Source organism: Trichoderma camerunense (genome assembly GCF_050948025.1).
Source record: "Trichoderma camerunense strain CBS 138272 chromosome Unknown V8C40scaffold_35, whole genome shotgun sequence".
NCBI classification, from domain to species: domain Eukaryota; kingdom Fungi; phylum Ascomycota; class Sordariomycetes; order Hypocreales; family Hypocreaceae; genus Trichoderma; species Trichoderma camerunense.
The window spans coordinates 7306-24962 of record NW_028145335.1 but is presented as its reverse complement, the minus strand read 5'-3'; the positions used below and the strand labels follow the sequence as shown (position 1 = coordinate 24962).

Here is a 17657-nt window from a genome sequence, read left to right as displayed (position 1 = left end):
TGCGAACGAGGTGCAGCAGACGGCGAGATAAGAAGGGGAATCGCTGAGCTGGGGTGGAGGTCAACCGAGTCGGGTGGGCTGGCTCGGGGCACAGCGAAAAAGCCAGGCCGAGATTTGATTTGCACGCAGCAGCAGAGGAGATGAAATAAAATGGAGGCGAGAGCGGCAGATTTACCTGCCTACTCGTACCACCAAAGGCGGTGATGTCAAGCAGTAAGTTGACGATTACTAAAGCTACTAAAGGAAGGATAAAGGTAAAAAAGAATTGGAGGCTGGTTCTATCAAGTCAAAAAGCTGGGTACTGAGGTTTGACGGATTGGTCGATGGATCCCAGACAAACTTTTTTTTCTTTGCATCGCCACGTCCGACGCTGCTTGTCCCATCAAACATGGAAGCTTATCACTTTCACTCTGATTCTATCGTCCTTTGATCCCCACAACTTTGCCTCTGGAATGTCCGACTAATAATGGATCAAATGGCCTCCACAAGTCTCAACTCGCCTAGAGATGGAGACGAGAAATGGCGTGTGCCCAGCCCAGGATGGATCGAGACGGTGCCGTCTGCTCGGGCCCCTCGGAAGCTTTGCCTTGCCTGAGGTCTCCATCCCCAACAAGGCTCAGGCACAGGAACGGGCACATGCTTTCTTCTGAATCAAAAAGGCACGGCTCGCCCACGTGGTCGGGTCTGTCTGCCCTCAACCTGATATCATCGCGTGCCTGACTGCAATGGGCACTGCGCCCGAAAGCAGAGACTCTATCCCAAAGACGGAGAAACTCCTCCGTGCCTTGTGCATGTCCTCATTTAAAGCGCAGGAGATTTCGGCTAGCCGCCAGCCCAACTAGCCCTCATCCCAGCCCAGGCACAAATTGAACAAGGACAACCCAAGCGCCAGGACGGAGCAATCGAGGGCCTCCTTGCATTGCCAGCAATCTCCGGCTTGGCCTCCAATGGCAGCACACAGTATCGTACTCCATACACACAACTCTCTCTTGTGGTTCGCAGCAGCACCACCAGCACGGCGGCTGACGCGCTCCTTTGGACGCAAGACAGCGGCAATTCAATTCCCCCAGCAAGGTCCATCCCAGCAAGGCACCGCTTTGGCCCCCCTGCAGCTCTGGCTGGCTGCACGTCGCCTTTCGTAAATTAAAAGTAGGGGAACGGTGGGGAATCAACCTAGTCGCCAATTAGCCCTCGTGCTTCGGAGCAAAAGACGCTTCGCCTTAGGCCGCTTTCAGGCACAGCCGTCGTTGTTGGTTTTTTGTCTGGATCTTGTGATGCGGTGCCACTCGCAGATGGTGTGGTTGCGCAGCTTGGGTCTGGGTCTTGGTCTGGTCTTGGTCTGGCCTGATTTGATTTCGGCCTGTGATTGATGACTCTGGATAACTCATACTGTAACTCGGCACCGTACAGTAGCCTCTGGTAGGACGAACCATCTGACGTGATGGCGGCATGAACCACAGCAATATCCATCCATCTGCCTTGGCGCCGTTGTTCGACTCGAATCCTTCGGCACAGGGTAAAGTAAGCTATTCCCGTACATTAATTAGTACTCGTATGGATGAATATTACTGTACGTGTACAGCACCAGATCGACGGGATACGTGTACGGTATGATGCCTACCTCCTTAGTACTGTACCAGTACCCACGGAGCAGAGTCGGTGGATTAAGCATAGTCGTGGTCCTTGTTGCAAGGCACTTTCGCATTGAATATCCACGATCCAATTGTCTGTAACCTCCCGTGCTAGTAGCCATTAGGCAAGTGGCGCGTTGAGGGCATCTCTTCTTAACACAGGTACTTGCGGTCAACGGAATGGAGTCCATCCAACAAATGCTTGCATCGTCAGGTACGGCATAGCTACAGGCACTAAACTCAACTCCAGCTCCTCAGCCCCCCCTCAGCTGTAGCTAAACATTGGTCGCGCAGAGATTTGATCAGCAGATGCAAGTACTTATTCACACCTACCTCTTATGCCCGCACTCGGCCAAGTGTTATTTTGATCCCATCAAGTACCTTTTGTGTTAAGCAGATGAATTAAGTGAGGTGGGACTCTAATGGGGGTTACTTTGATAATTCGCGGTAGAAGTATATTGAAGCTGATGTTTTCGAGAAATGAGAGCATACTATATGACTACCTAGGCAATTTCACATGAAGTGCAATATAAGTCAACCTACCTATCTTGTGAATATGAGCACTCACAATGTTATGTTGTACTGCCTGATATACCCTTCAAAACCACATCATGAGGTACCTTGCTTGGTATATGCTTTGGGCCTCCGTAGATCCAGTCACAATGGATAATATGGCATCATGCAGAGAAGGAGCAAACCTTGGTTCCTTCTCCTAATACTTTGGCGATTTGCACCCGCTTATCTGTGTTCCCTTCACCGCCTGCCCATCCATTTCGGGGCGGGGATGCAGACAAAGTAAGACACTAGATCCAATCCCGGTCATGTGTTGGTCGGTCTCTTGCATGATCAGCCTCAGCCTCTCTCAGCCGCCGCAGGATTCGATTCAAAGAAGAAGAGAAAATGTTGGTCAAAAAAAAGAGGAGCATTAGCATTGCTACTCCGAAGAGAACAACAACACAATTACATGCCACCATCTCCGTGATGCCAATCAACTAAATCCCCGACCCCAGCTGAATCAACCGCTCCCGCGACATCAGTCAACTCTAGCCAAACTCTCGTCTCCATGTTCCCGAGTTTAGCAGATCCCAGTGTCTGAGTCAGGCCCCAACTGGCAAATCATCTCCGGCATGGCGTTCGACGACACCATACGGCGCAGAGAACGCCCGCGCCGCTCCACCGGGGGTTCTGAAGCTTACTTTCAGGTTTGTCCTCATACTCGTACGTCCAAGTATAGCATCATATCGTGGCTGACAGGACGGATGCGTGTAGCCGCCTCAACGTGCAAGGCGAGAGTTTACACGCCGCGATTTCCTCAATGACAGCGGAGACGAATTCGTCCACCGCCGGGAATCCAATGATGAAGCTGAGCCATCTTCAGGGCCATTCATACTTCGCAGCCGGGTCACTAGATCATCCCCTCCCCCCATATTGCGGCAACGACGGACCTTGGGCAGAGAAAGCTCAGGGGCTGAGCTCACGACAGAGGAAGCCGTCATCGCGGAGTCTCCCACTGCTTTTCATCATGCGGCCTCTTCAGATGACGATGATCGGATTACGCGTTTTAGAAGGCGTAGAGATTACGACGAACAAGACGACTCTCGCCCTGCCAGGGAGGAGATCATTATCGAGAGACGGGATGAGGATGAGCCGCGAGCGCGGGCACGATATGTCGATGCCGAAGAATACGGGTATCGTGTCCGTCCCATGAGCCCCATCGTTGAAGACATTGATGCGTTTGACGACTTTCACTTTGTCTTTCCAGCAGAGGACCCATCAAAGGATGCCGAACTGTCTGACCTGGACACCCCAACAACAGAGAGCGAATCGACACAAAAAGTCCAACGGCCTCTTTCAAACGTCATCACTGCCCCTGGGATTTATTCTTCCAGTTACTCTGGGACAGCGGAGCTTGGGGCTCAGCACGATGTGAATTTGACACTTCTACACGACCCCAGGGGCCAAAAGCAGCCTCTATTCCGATGGTTGTAAGGCCAAACCCGCCCGCTATACACGCTTGTTTGTCTCCATCCATGTGCTTACTCTGATACAGACATGTTCGCCAAGACATAATGAACTTTGACGCATTCTGGGTATTAAAACTTAAATAATCCGTGGCTGACTCCAGGCTGATATTCCTTGCAGGTCCAAGTATCGCGCCAAATTCACTTTCGCGATGCTGAAAGAAAGGCAGTGGCTAACCTGCAAGCCGAAGTTAAGCGGCAGTGCGTCAAGACTCGGTACAATCCCCAAGGTGCAAAAGTAGGTTACATGGAGCCACGATGCATCCAGACTCCGATACAATCGTCCAATAAAAAACCTTCCGAGGACTCACATGCAGCCAACTGGATCTGTATACCGTATTTTCATCTGCAGCAATATTCTGAATCCGTCTCAACTTCGAATACGGCACTATTCCCGGCTCAGACTTTACTCCAATCCCAATACTCTCGCAGTGGCCAACAGAGAGACATGGACCAAGCAGTGTGCCAGATTGGCCAAGTTCCGCGAGGGGAATGTTTTCACATCTCGCAACTGTGGTGCCTTATTGTCGGCAACAGTAGGTATTCTACAAGTTCCCGCAAAACTTTCTAGTCTGCTGACACCAAACTGGCGTCCTCGTCACCTGTGGTACAATGCCGCAGTCACACTTGCAAGGCACAACCGTGAAAATGAACACGGAACCCGGCCAAGCAGGAGGAGGACCGGGTAGAATTCTCGTATCATACGGGGGAGCAGTAATGTGGTCATTGGCAACAAAGGAATGCCAAACGTGGTTTGTAAGTATCTCTCCGGCATCTGCCAAAAGTTGACATGGCTGAGTGATTCCAGGCCTTCATCTCCCACTTTCGTGCCTTTTGGCCACGGAAGCTCGAATTCTGGCGCAAAGATCACCTGTTAACAGCAGAAAACTGGGGCAAAATCTTGAACCTAGCCGAGGGGCAACACAGTGATGTGAGATTGAAACTGAAGATTGCGTATGGTGTTCCCGGCCTCCTCACTAGCGGAATGGCTGTTTGGTGGAAATGTCGCTAATGAATACATCAGAGATGCACCTGATCTACTACGAACATTTCTGAAATCAGATGTAACGGCCAACAAGGCATCTGAAAAGCGCCCCGAACAGTCAGCAACCGCACCAGAATACCTGCACGTTTTCACACTATTGTCGAAGAGTGCAGACTCATCCAATGATTCTATTCTCAAGGACCTTCAGGGACAACTATCGGCGGCCGAGAAGTTCTTGACAGAAAAGACTTCTTACACGGCACAGAGAGAATATAAGAGATGCGAACTTATGACGAGGGACGGTGTTAATGAGCAACTCGAGAAACTAGGTGCCCGCATTGAAGAGAAAAAGAGCGATAAAGTCCGCCGCTCATATGAGGAAAGGCTCGACGTCTTCAACACGGCCGACACGTTGTTTCAACTATTCTTTCCTCTCACGTTCCACGGTCCTACAACGGGTAAATACTGGGGTGCTCTAAGCAAAAAGATGGAGGTAAGATTTTCTGGGCAATTCCATTTGTATGCATTGATTAACATCCAATTGTAATAGATGCCTGAACTTGACGAAGATGATGTTCACTTGTATTCAACTCCTGTTTCAACACTCAGAAGCACCCTCTGGGAGTTGGCCCAGGACATACAATCGTTTCAGAATCTCATGTCCTTTGCGGGCAAGGAAGACCGCGCGGCCATGGAACTGCCCCATGAACTTGTGACTGCGTGGCTGCACATTGTTTTCGGCCTGACTTATGCCTATGAGGTCGGCTGGTACAATCATATGACAAAGGCAAAATCGCTGCTGAAAGAAGGGATGCAGAAAATGGTTGAAAGCATTTCCGCCCAAAATCTCTTGGACAGGGCTGTCATGCAGCCAACAGAAGTCATGTCACTGATAGCGCTCAACCTCTTGCATGACGACGTGGGCAAATATGATGATATTTGTGATACATACTCGCTCTATCTCAATTCCTTGGTATGAAATCTCATCTAAACGAGGACGAGCCACAGCTGCTAACCATTACTAGGATACGGACATTACAACAAAGGCCCCCAGTCGGACGTATCAGCATCGTATTGATCTTGTCAACCAAGAAATGACTGCCATTAAGCGAAATCTATCAAGACAGAGAAATATAATAGCTATGCTGAGAAACAGAACTAGCATTACAGACGGAAACTTCATGGTACGTTATGGAGAGGAAATGCCGACACGTATGAGGGGAGAGTTTGGCGGTATGAAACGCGGAGAACCTCGACGTTTTGAGGATGAGAGAATCGTTAGACGCGGCGCAGACGATCAAGGCAGATTTGGCGTTCAGTTCTTGAACGAACTCGAGACAGCTTCCAAGTTGTCGTCGACAGACATGGGAGGGTTTCGAAGCCTCTTTCTAGCTGACTGTGCCAACCTCGTTGACCAGAGAGAATACGAATTCCGGCGAAACACAGAGTATGCGGAGGATCTGGAGCGAGAGATTACGTACAAGATGGAGTGGACCAAAGACAGGCAAGAGAACGCCATCTACGCCTTCACCTTGGTTACCATCATCTTCCTGCCGCTGAGCGCCATCTCGAGCATCTTTGGCATGAACACCAACGACATCCGCAACATGGACTTTGACCAGTGGCTGTATTGGGTGGTGGCCTTGCCTGTCACGGTCATCATCATCATTGCCGGCCTGTGGTGGATGGATGAGCTCAGCAACGCAACGGACTGGCTCGTTGGCAAACGTTGGCGCTCATCAAAGGGGGCCTCGCGGTCATCTGGGTCAAGCATGGATTACGACTCGGTGAGCCGTGCCAGCGAGGATGTGCCGGCTACCTACCGCCGATCTCGGTATTCACGCCCGACTGTGCGGAAATATGCGGAAACAATTGAGGTTCCCGTGGCTAGTATGCCGCCGCCGCGAAGACGGAGGACATCTTTTTACAAGTACTGAGACTTGTTGCGGCAAATGCTGTTGGTGCATACGTCTTTTAGGCATGCGCATTAATCTTGAGTAATTTACGAGCACAGAAATGAGAGCCAAAAAGGATGAAAATGAAGACTACTATTTATAAACAATAACCAGTCGTGACATAAATCGCATTCGTTAGAGGGTATGTGCCCCAAGTGGTAAAACGTAATTGTTCGTTACATCGTGATTCTCCCATATATACTCTTAGATTTCATAAGATGGGAGCCTTTCCATACATGTGTTGCAAATAGATGTATTGCAAGTAGACAATCCCAAGTCGTCCCTCTGTAAACCTTTCCTCCCCCCCGAAAAAAAAACAACAATTCCATATCGAAATATCAGACAACGAAAAAAACAACAACAAAAAGAAGAAGCTGTCAATTCAAAAGCACTCAGTCGTATCGGTATTCGCGATCCTTTATACGGATATTATAATCGCGCTCTCGATCCTCTTCAATGTACCGCGGCGGAGAAGGCGATGACGCACGGCGCCGGGCGGGGCTGCGCGGGGCGTCGACGTAGCGATACGTCTTGTACTGAGGCTCCATGGGGACGGGCACCGGGTAAGGAACGTATCGCTCCCTCTCGATGTAGACTTCTCTGTCGCGCGACTCCGAGACGTCGCGATGGCTGTCGCGGTCGTGGTAGCGAGAGAGATCGTCGTCGTCGCGGTGGCGGTGGTGGCTGCGGCTGCGGCTGCGGGAGTGGCTGGAGACGGAGGAGCGGCTCTTGGAGCGGTGATGGTGCTTGTCCTTGCTCTTCTTCTTCTTCTTTTTCTTGTCGTCTTTTTCGTCCTCGCTGACGGCGATTACTTCGATGAATTCCGGTTCGGGGGTGGGCCGGCGCAGAGGAGGTAAGGTGTAGACGGGTGCGGGAAAAGGAGGAGGAGGAGGCATGGGAGCCGGAGGGAGCGTGGGAGGCGGCGGAGGGGGGAGTTGGATGATTGCTGGCGGGGGACGGGGCGGGAGGGTGATGTATTCGACGGGAGGAGGGGAGGGGGAGGGAGATTCGGGGATGTAGCGGGTGACGTGGGTTTGGCGGGTGACGATGTCGGGGTCGGGGGGGCTGAGGTAGAGGCGCTTCTTGACGCCGTGGCGGCCTGGATTGATGATGTTAGTGGTGTTGATGATGAGTTTGAAGGTGAGAATAGGTGAGAGTAGTGAGGGTGAGGGTGAGAGGGAGAGAGTTGGGGAGACTTACCCATGATGAATTAATAAGAGGGTTGAAGAAGAAGTGTGTTTGCGCTGATGAAGTTGCGATGCGATGCGATGCGATGGTTTGTGTGAGTGGTTGGTTGGTTGAGTGAGGATGAATGAGAGTGAGCGAAAGACTGGTAGGCTGGTGTATGTACGGATAAGATAAGCGCCAAGGTGAAAAGCTGAGATCAGGTGTGACGTCTATTCAAGTCTCGTGAGCTGGTTGGTTGGATGGGTGGCTTGTATGTATATGCGAGACACTGCCTATAAGGATAGAATGAATTGCATAGAGAGGAAGAAAGAGGAGAGGGCAGATTAAGTAGCGAGGATTCTAGTCTATTCTAGTACCAGGCACCAGAATGTGAATGGCTGGCTGACTCCAAGGCTGCTTTGGAAAAAGAGGCACAGAGTACCTGGTTATTGCTGTACGACGTCATGGGTTAAAACAGGGAATACGAGTGGCAGACTTGCGGTGTGGGGCGGGCCGGGTGTTTTAAAAGCTGCGCCTTGGGGAGGGAAACATGCTGATGTGTGTTATTTAGGCGGCAGATGGATGATAATATATGATGATGATATAGAGGAATATAGCCAAAGATGTATGTTTATGTGCATCATGGAGGAGTAGATCAAGCGAAGGGTTTGGTAGTCACCTGGTAGTTCAAGCAGATGGATGAGAGAAAGGATTGCTTCATTCAATTCTCCTACCCGGGAGCTACTACGAATGATGAGAATTATCATCTGAAATGGCTGGTTTATTTATCCATTGCGTGTCATTTTATCATTGAAACATCATGTCAAATCATTCTGCTTATGCTCATGCTCATGCTCATGTACTCACACAAAAGTTGCTCTATACTTACACTCGACTCCTTTCTTTCCAAGCCCAACTTCAAACCAACTTACTAGCATGCTATAGTCCAGGATCTCAACGACTCACACAAAGACATGGTCTACTATCAGTTTCGAAATCTCGTCCACTCACTCACTATCTTACCCAGTCTTCTTCTTCTTCTTCTTCATTATCTTTTCGTCTTCTTACCGCTCATGCCTTGGCCTCCCCCCGCTGCTGATGCATTGGACTTACTCCTCATACATCTGTTATGGTACACTCTAGGGCTGGTGGTCGATGGCCTCTCGGCTGCTGCTTCTGCTTCTGCTGCTTCTGCGTCTGCGTTGGCATCGTCTGTGCTGAACGAGTTCCAGGTGCCTGTCTCGCTGCCTGTGCTTCCTGCAACACTTGGAGCTTGGTACACTAGCGTGGACTCTTCTTCGCTATACTCTTTGATATCGGCATATCTCTTCTCCCAAGACTTGCATGTTGAAGCTCTGCTTCGTCCATCAAGGCTATCAGGGGTGCCTCTTCTGGCATATTCCTCGGGATAATTCATCGCGTTGGCTTTGTTTTTCTGGCATAGGTCATATTGCCCGAGCACACGATCAAATAAAGCTCCCAGCTCAAGCTCACTCGGCAAGATGGACTCTGTCGACGATCGGTAGTGACCAAGGGCAGTTCGGTATTCCACTTGGTCCGCAGCAATGGCAGCCGACCACCGTTTCCACGAGGGCATGCACAGAATCTCGGGAAAATACGGTTGGCGCAGCAGAGACGGAAGTAGTGCGTCCAGGAGACCAGCAAGGGCGTGTCGCATCGGCTTCATGAGCTCGAATAGCGGCTCTGAATACAAAATGTCGATGGAATTGATGAAATAGGTGGCAATGGACCTGCTGGTTTTGTAGTCCATTTCCTTGTAGATGTAGTAGGCGTTGAGGTATGTGGAGAGATCTCTGGAGGTGTCTTCGAGGATGGACAAGATGCGCGATGCCATTGCGGGAATCTGAAAGTTGACTGCTGCGCAATAAGCAAGGACACAACGGGGAATGTGTATAAAGTTGAGCGGTTGGTTCGTGTCTCGCTCGCAAATTTCGAGGTCTGCAGGGAATTGATTGTCTAGGTTAGCTGAGATGCGGACAAATGATTGCTCTGAGGGGAGATGCCATACTTTTGGTGTACATGAAGAAGAGGCAAGGCTGTACCGCTCCGATGGCGTGTGGCAGATGTATCTCGATGGGCGATCCATCCTGTAACGAGAGGAATTAGCACTGTGAATATGTTTTCTTCGCTGTATTTGTTGTTACCTGGTTTGGTGGAGGGAGCTTGTCGCGAAACCACCCAGAGCGCCGTGTGAGGATATCGCGGTGCAATTGAAACACGCTCTTTTCCACGTACAAATAGACGTTTGATCCAAAGGGATGTCTCCAAAGGCTAAATATGATTCGATTTTCATCAGCAAAAGGTATTTTCTTCAGAATAAGATTTAAGTTGAAGCAACAGTGGCAGTCAGTGCTCACATCTTGGCAGCCTGGTCAGCCTCCTCTTCCAGGATCAGCCTCGTTGGCGTGCTGATTCGAGAAACGCCAGAAATAGAAATTGACTCTTCCGATTGCGTTTCTTCATTTGTCGAGCAACTTGATTTCGACACGTCGCACGGCGGAGATGCGTGAGTCTCTGCTGTTTCGCTGGCTGCAGTGTCGGCGGCGACTCCAGAAGTGCCCAGCTCTGGGAATTCTTCATCCGCCAGCGGTTGAGTCTTGATGGGGGAATCTTCGTGTTCGGAAGCTGCTGCTGGGACTGGGTTTCGATTCCAGGGATTTGTTTTGGGGGGAGATGCCGGCTTTAAATTTGGTCCGGCTGGATCTTTGGGTTTCCAGGTTGGTTTTGATAGCTTTTGGCTTCGGCCGTCGAGCGAGGTTGGCTTCGTTTTTGCCATTTTGCGGCATGAGCTATTCGATTGGTAAGAATGGATTGATGGAGCTTATGTATGTATGGATGGTGATTTGTTGCTAGATGATGCTCATATTGAGAGAGATAGAGTCGGGGAGTCTGTGTGTGGCTTCAAACAACAGCGAGGATGGATTTTTGTTTGGAATGGAATGGGTATGATTGAGAGTTGTGAGTGTGAGTGTGAATATGCGTTTGTGCTTACTTTTGAACAAGGCCATTTTTTATCACGGCGAGGATTGCCAGCTGAAGGACAATGATTGTGCAAAAGAGCGGCAGTGTCAACAGCTGGCGGCCCAGAGACAGGACGGGCAGCCATGAAAAGGTCGTCCGGATGATGAATTGCTGCTGGCTCTTGAGTAGGACGGCGTGGGCAATGTTCAAGTCGTCATCGTAGATGCCAGCAGCGGACGTCATGTTGGGAACGAGTTGGTTGTTAAGGTTGAGGTTGTGATTTTACAATTCAATTCACACAGAGTCTGTTGAGGGAATCGAGGGGAGGCCATGATGACTTCAATGTGCTGTATTATATTGATCGATTGATTCAGATAATATGTAACGTGTAATAGTACCATCCATCAGCTATTATTACGGCGAATTAATACCGTCCGGCCTGTTTTGGCTATTAATTAGGCTATTGGCGGGCAGGGCTCATTATCCATATTGCCAAGTTTGACAGCTGGGCTGCTAATCTGCTGGCCGAGCTCGTTGTGGAAATGATGGAAATGTTCCACGATGCAGTGCTACCGTGTATAAATAGCCTGAGACTTGCGGCTGCTAATTGATTTTGATTTGATTTGATTTGATTCCCGGGGAATTGGGAGTTGGTTGGATAGATACGTACCTACCCAAGGTAGAGCAAACAAGCAAACAACGCATTTAATCATGTGTTACCTGATGGTCTGTATATTTTGTATTCTCACTCACATTCACAGCCACCTGTTATCGTGATTATTAGGTATAAAATAGAATTCAAGTATTTCCACTCAATTCTTATTTAATTCAGCCCATCAAAAAGATTAAATGCTTCAACTCTGTCGCGACACTTTGCCCCGCTGAGTGCTGCTTGGCCCCAATAGGCTTAGCCTCCCACTGCCGGAGCTATCCCCTCCTTGACCCCTCCAATAGCTTACATAGCAAGCAATCGCAATCCATTCGCAGGCTTCCAACCCGTTACACAATCATCGCCAGTTTGTTTCTCTTTCTTTCTTTCTCCCCATAAAGACCAGCCTCACTTTTTCTTCTTTAATTCCTCTATTCTACTCTACCCTATATATATCACCATCTGACTGAATCACGCTGCTACAGACAACATTCGCAGAAATGACAGATTCGCTGGTCCACGTTACCTCCAAGGCGCAATTCGACGACCTTCTCAGCAGCTCCCGCATCGTCGTCGCCGATTGTGAGCCTCTCCCTGCCGTGACAAATAATGTCCAGATCTCGGTTGTTTTACTGCATTGAATCCATTATCTTGTCATCGTTGTCATCGTGCTATCATGTCATCTTGTCGCTGACCATCGTCTTCCTTCTAGTCTACGCCGACTGGTGCGCGCCCTGCAAGCAGATTGCGCCTCTCTACGCATCCCTCGCCGAGCAAATCTCCCGCCCAAACCTCCTCACCTTTGTCAAGATCGACAACGACGCCAACCAGGATCTCGCACAAGAATATGGCATCACTGCCCTGCCCACCTTTCTCCTCTTTCGAAGCGGCAAGGTCATCCACAAGGTCCAGGGCGCAAACCCGACCGAGCTGAGGGCCGTGATTGAGAAGTTGGCCTCCGAGCTGGAGTCGCTGGCAGAGGGCTCGGGCTCAGGCTCAGGCTCAGGAAGCGGCGGCATCTGGAAGGGCGCCGAAATCCCCCGAGGCTACAGCGACATCACAGACCAGGTCGAGCTCAGAGGATGTGAGCTCTTGAATGCCGATGACGATGCTGGTCCTGTCAAGGTTCTCTTTGAGAACTCGCAGCCGAGTGCCTTGAGAGAGGGTGCATCGGCTGCCAAGGACTGGGTGCAGAGCGGATCCGACGACCAGCTTCTCCTCTTTATCCCCTTCCAGTCGACCATCAAGCTCCATACACTACAGGTCAGCGAGTTTGAAATTGATCTATGACGATGTATGAAATATTTGACTGACTCCGAGAGTAGATCACCTCCTTCCCCCCGGAGGGCAACAGCGATGTATCACGACCCGGCGTCCTCCATCTCTTCATTAACCGCACTTCTAACATGGACTTTGGCGAGGCAGAGGATGCAGAGCCCACACAGGCCATCACACTGGAGCCCCAGGATTGGAACGCCGATGGCACAGCAAACATTAGCCTGCGATTTGTCAAGTTCCAAAAGACAACCACTCTCACCATTTTTGTCCAGAAAGGCGACGGCGAGGCGGAGACTGTGCGCATCGACCGGATCAAGCTCATCGGAGAGGCTGGTGCGAAGAGGGACATGGGCAAGCTGCAAAAAATGGATGATGAAGAGTAAATACGGCTGAGCAGCTGAAAAAGAAAGAAAAAACAGAGAAGCTGTCTCTGCGATCACGTCCCTCTTTTCTTCCCGTCTTTAGAAGATATATCAAGATATCAAGTGCTTGGCGAGCAATGGAGTTTTGGGATGCAATGAATAAAACGATTCACGATGGCTGATACATGTGATGGCCAATTCATTCAGATGAAAGACGTTCTGCTTGAAGAGGAGATGATATTCCACCTTGACAAGTAAATTCAATCAGTATCAAGGTTAGAAGGATTCGCCAGACTCTGCACTGATCCAATTATCTTGGGCTTCGATTCGATGCGGAAACGACACACCTTCACTAACATTGATCCAGCCAGCCACGATGAATCCAGGTAATTCAAAAGGGGAGTAAGTAAAGAAATATGAATATATAGCACTCATCGCATACTCTGGGATTTCAATTGTTTACTTTTGCCTCGTATTTCCCAAATATTTCGCACTGTCTTGCTAGACCGTAAGATTACTCGCTGCATCTGGTATAATATCATCCAATGCCCTCCCATTTCTCCAATTCTAGAACGGTCAGCTCACGCTCAACATCATCTCTCCACAACCAACAATTCATCATGTCAAAATACCTTCGGCAGTACTGGCCTGGGTCGCCAACAAAGACTGAAAAAGACTTGCCCGACTTGCAAGGACGAGTATGTCTGAATCACACCCTCGCTCTCTCATTACATCTTGACAGCTTTCTTACACGGTGACAGGTCTTTATCGTCACAGGCGGCACAGGAGGCATCGGTCTGGCCGTAGCAACAGCTCTATTTCACGGCAATGCGGCGCGAGTCTATCTCCTCGGGCGATCTGATTCTGCCGGCGAGACAGCCGTGAGCACCATCACCAAATCAGATCCCCCGGGCGACATGAAGCGTCGCAGCGCAGATGGCGATGGCGTTGTCAAGTTCCTCAACCTGGATCTCTCCGATCTGCAGGGCATCAAGAAGACAGCCGAGGCCTTTCTGGCAGCAGAGACTCGCCTGGATGTCATCTGGCACAATGCGGGCGTCATGGCCCCTCCCGAGGGAAGCGTCAGCAAGCAGGGCCATGAGCTTAGCTTTGCGACTAACGTGCTAGGTCCCTTTTTGCTGCAGCAGTTTCTGACTCCGATTCTCGTCAAGACGGCGGAGAGCGAAGGTGTGGCCAAGGGATCTGTTCGTACTTGCTGGGCTGCTTCTGTCGAGTTTCCTGATCCTCCTGGCGAGGATGGCATCGTGTGGGATGATTGGGCGTTGAGTTCACGAGAGTATTCTGGGCTGAATGGGCGAGTGCAGCGGTATGTGCAGAGTAAATGGGCCAATGCCATTCTCGCGACGGAAATGGCCAAGAGATACCCTCAGATTGTCAGCACGTCGTTCAACCCTGGCGCCATCAAGACGGACCTCACTCGTCACGCGCCGGGCATCTTGAAGAGTGTCCAGGGGTTCTTGTCGTATCCGGTTCGACTGGGGGCTTTGACGGAGCTGCAGGCCGGGTTTGGGAGCGAGGTGGCTGAGTATAATGGGTGTTATCTGATTCCATGGGGGAAGATTGGGAGTCCGGTGCCAAAGGTTGTGGAGGGGATTCAGAAGAGGGCGTCGGGGGAGAGGTTGTGGAATCTCTGTGATGGCTTGGTCAAGGAGTTTTACTAAAGACTGTTTTGCCATGGATGTTTGTATTCATGGCATAGAGCATGAGCATGGACGGACGTGTCTGTATTGCCTCCTTCTCCAACCAGCAGTTGTAGCTGCTTCGTCATGTGGCCTATTGAGTTTTCATCTGGTCGTTTTTGTCATTGACGAGAGCAATTCCTGTTGAGATCGTGTAATCATTGACGAGCCTTTTCAGTTTGAAAGCCTATTGATATCTTTCTCTCTCTTTCTCATATTTTGGACTTGCAATTACTATGCATATAACTACGTCCACGAGATCTACTAGATTCATCTACATCTACTGGATCTGTCTACATCTACCAGATCTATCTACCTCTACTAGATTCATCTACATCTATTAGATCTATCTACATCTACTGTATCTATTGTCCAGTATCCGTTTTGGGTATAGAGAGATGGTCATATATAGTCCATTACCCTATATGTTAATAATATAGATACATGCGTAAAAGCATCCACTATCTAAGGTTTTATGGTATCTTATCGAAAGGACAATCAATATACATCAGTTTCATATGTGAGCTAGTATCCTTCGATGAAGGTTCATGTCCTGTGTATATTTATTTTGGCCACGGTAAAAGAAATATCGAATTTATCTTCTGTCGCATTTTATATTATAGTCGTAGTCCTCTGTCCAGATTCAGAGTTTTGGTGCAGTTCCTTCCAGTCACAGTTACAAGAAAGGAAGCCACGCTGTTGTTCTTGCCTTTGGACCAAAACTCTGTTTGGACGCATATAAAAACTCTCCGCTAGAGTTTCGTCTTGCTTTCTCCTCCATCCTCATCGCCATCGTTACCAGAGTCAGCACGAGCACGAGCACGAGCAGCAGCAGCAACGACGACGAAGAAGAAGAGGGCTATGATATCGATTATGACACTGCTTCAAGCAGTGGCCGTAAAGGCCGGATACTCTGTGGGCTCGGATGAATGGGTCCATTATTATTATGAACTGTTTGGTGCCCTCGCCAGCTTTTCGGCGTTTGTTGGGATAGTGGCCCTCTTGGTGGACGGCAGGTGGTGGCTTTGGACCACCTATAAAGGTCGCCCCCATCTCTCTCTGTGTCCTTTGATGATGATCTCCATCCCTCCATCCCCGGCCACGGCTCCGACTCCGACTCCGACTCCGTTTTTACCTCCAGTCTCCTCTTCCGGTCCCCTCTCCCTCCCGTTCCCGGTCACGGCCTCCTCGCCGTCCCCGTCCCCGTCGCCGGCACCAGAACCGGCACCAGAACCGGTCCAGGTTCCGGCCGTCGTTAAGGCCACCAGAGCGGACGCCGGCCTCGCCTCGGCCCAGTCTCAGCAGCAGCATCAGAAGAAGAAGAAGAAGACGCAGAAGAAGAAAGCGGGCGAGAGCAAGCCCCCTTGGCGCATCTAAAGGCAGGTCTACTACATCTATTGCGTCTATCATCCAGTACGCGGCACTCTTGTTTCTTGGTCACTTAATTCACTTCACTTCGCCAAACTTCTATTCTCCTCCTTCATCATTCATTTCAAACAGCCTCCTTCACGCGTTGTTAACGATCTCTTCGTCAGCGGCCTCGCAAAGCGTGAGAAGACAGACTGCTACCCTCACCACCTACCTCACCCTGACCGTGTGCCTGAAGTTTGTCAGTTCCTGAGAACACACAAGCGAGCAAAATGGCGCCGCCAACGAATCCGACCGTCACGGTGTGCCCACCTCCTTACAACGTGCAGTGGCCAGATAGAAACGAACAAACGAAGACCGCATACCGAAAATTGAGAAAGGGATACGCTGAAAGAGATGCCATCAACTTTATCACACTGACGAAGGAAGAAGAGAGAGATAGTCATCTATAGCTCATTACTCTGCATGCCAATATACCTACGTAAAAGCGTCCGGTTTTCAATGTTCCATGTGTCGAAAGAACAATCAATACACACCAGCTCTATATGCCAGATGCCCTTCAATGGACGTTCATGTCCTGCCGTGTCTGATGCTGTATTCGCAGCCTTCCTTCCAGATTGAGTGTTGGAGTAGTTCCTTCCAGTCACAAAGACAAGAATGGAAGTAACACCAATGATGTTGCCTCTTTCCTATGGTGGTTATTGGGTTCGTCGCTCCTGCCTTTCGGCCAAACCTCAGTTTGCACGCACTTGAGAATTCTTCGCCAAAGTTTCGTCTTTCATTCTCCTCTATCGCCATCGCCGTCGCCATCAAGACCAGCAGCAGCAGCAACGACGACGACGACGAAGAAGATAAAGAAGAAGAAGAAGAAGACGACGACGAAGAAGAAGATGACGAAGATGACGAAGATGACGAAGACGACGATGATGATGATGATGATGACGATGATGATGCTGCTCCAAGCAGTGGCCGTGAAGGCCGATTATACCGTGGGGTCAGGGGATTGGCTCCATTATCATTATGAACTGGGTGGTGCCCTTGGGGGCTATGCGGCGTTTGTTGGGGTGGTGTTTGCTGGTGTGGTGTGGCTTTGGACCACCTGGAGAAGTGTCCGCGGGAGCGGCCAAGATAGATTCTCCCATTGTTCCAGCTGTGGTGCCGTCCTCTCCTTTTGTCCCAGCTGCGGTGCTGCCCCGGCCCCGGCCCCAGTCCCGGCTCCCGCTCCGACTCCGACTCGCGCTCCAGCTCCGACTCCGGCCCCGGCTCCGTTTGTACCTCCGGTCCGCACTCCCGCTCCCCTCTCCCTCCCGCTCCCGGTCACGGCCCCCTCGCCGGAGAAATGCCCTAATCGGTATAGGCGCCGACGCAGGGAGCTTGAGATGATGGCGGAGGAGAAAAAGCAGCAGTAGAAAACGGGCGAGAGCAAGCCCGTTTGGCGCCTAAGGGCAGGTCGTCACCCCAGCCAGAAGCCTCTGGCCTGGCTGGGGCCTGAACCACGGAGACTGTGGGTCAGACGCTTCATCCATTCAAAAGCGTACCCGTTCAGGTCTAGTAGGCAT

The 17657-nt window shown here is 50.4% G+C and overlaps 6 protein-coding genes across 6 annotated transcripts; 4 read left to right on the top strand and 2 right to left on the bottom strand.

Annotated features, from left to right (window-relative positions):
* The first annotated feature begins 2417 nt into the window (after positions 1–2417).
* Positions 2418–6696, top strand: V8C40DRAFT_259363 (uncharacterized protein). The gene is made up of 9 exons (XM_083218958.1): positions 2418–2833; positions 2901–3616; positions 3682–3721; positions 3774–4188; positions 4242–4408; positions 4461–4606; positions 4677–5130; positions 5188–5610; positions 5663–6696. Exons 1-9 carry the CDS (start codon positions 2759–2761, stop codon positions 6572–6574), a joined length of 3348 nt encoding a protein of 1115 aa, XP_083067074.1. The 5' UTR covers positions 2418–2758; the 3' UTR covers positions 6575–6696.
* V8C40DRAFT_259361 (uncharacterized protein) lies at positions 6656–8212 on the bottom strand. The gene is made up of 2 exons (XM_083218957.1): positions 7793–8212; positions 6656–7691 (listed from the first exon to the last, which is right to left on the bottom strand). The coding sequence occupies exons 1-2, from the start codon at positions 7794–7796 to the stop codon at positions 6985–6987; spliced, it is 711 nt and encodes a 236-aa protein (XP_083067073.1). The 5' UTR covers positions 7797–8212; the 3' UTR covers positions 6656–6984.
* Positions 8213–8807: 595 nt separating this feature from the next.
* On the bottom strand, positions 8808–10984 carry V8C40DRAFT_278707 (BTB/POZ domain-containing protein; the record flags this gene model as incomplete). Its single annotated transcript, XM_083221099.1, has 6 exons — positions 8808–8836; positions 8873–9718; positions 9789–9867; positions 9925–10051; positions 10138–10569; positions 10773–10984. The coding sequence occupies 6 exons, from the start codon at positions 10982–10984 to the stop codon at positions 8808–8810; spliced, it is 1725 nt and encodes a 574-aa protein (XP_083067072.1).
* A 754-nt stretch (positions 10985–11738) lies between these two features.
* V8C40DRAFT_259359 (PITH domain-containing protein) lies at positions 11739–13492 on the top strand. The gene is made up of 3 exons (XM_083218956.1): positions 11739–11972; positions 12103–12653; positions 12716–13492. Exons 1-3 carry the CDS (start codon positions 11891–11893, stop codon positions 13049–13051), a joined length of 969 nt encoding a protein of 322 aa, XP_083067071.1. The 5' UTR covers positions 11739–11890; the 3' UTR covers positions 13052–13492.
* A 158-nt stretch (positions 13493–13650) lies between these two features.
* V8C40DRAFT_271548 (uncharacterized protein) lies at positions 13651–14712 on the top strand (the record flags this gene model as incomplete). Its single annotated transcript, XM_083220280.1, has 2 exons — positions 13651–13728; positions 13792–14712. The coding sequence occupies 2 exons, from the start codon at positions 13651–13653 to the stop codon at positions 14710–14712; spliced, it is 999 nt and encodes a 332-aa protein (XP_083067070.1).
* Positions 14713–15603: 891 nt separating this feature from the next.
* On the top strand, positions 15604–16231 carry V8C40DRAFT_284834 (uncharacterized protein; the record flags this gene model as incomplete). Its single annotated transcript, XM_083222235.1, has 1 exon — positions 15604–16231. One exon carries the CDS (start codon positions 15604–15606, stop codon positions 16105–16107), a length of 504 nt encoding a protein of 167 aa, XP_083067069.1. The 3' UTR covers positions 16108–16231.
* Between the last annotated feature and the right edge of the window lie 1426 nt (positions 16232–17657).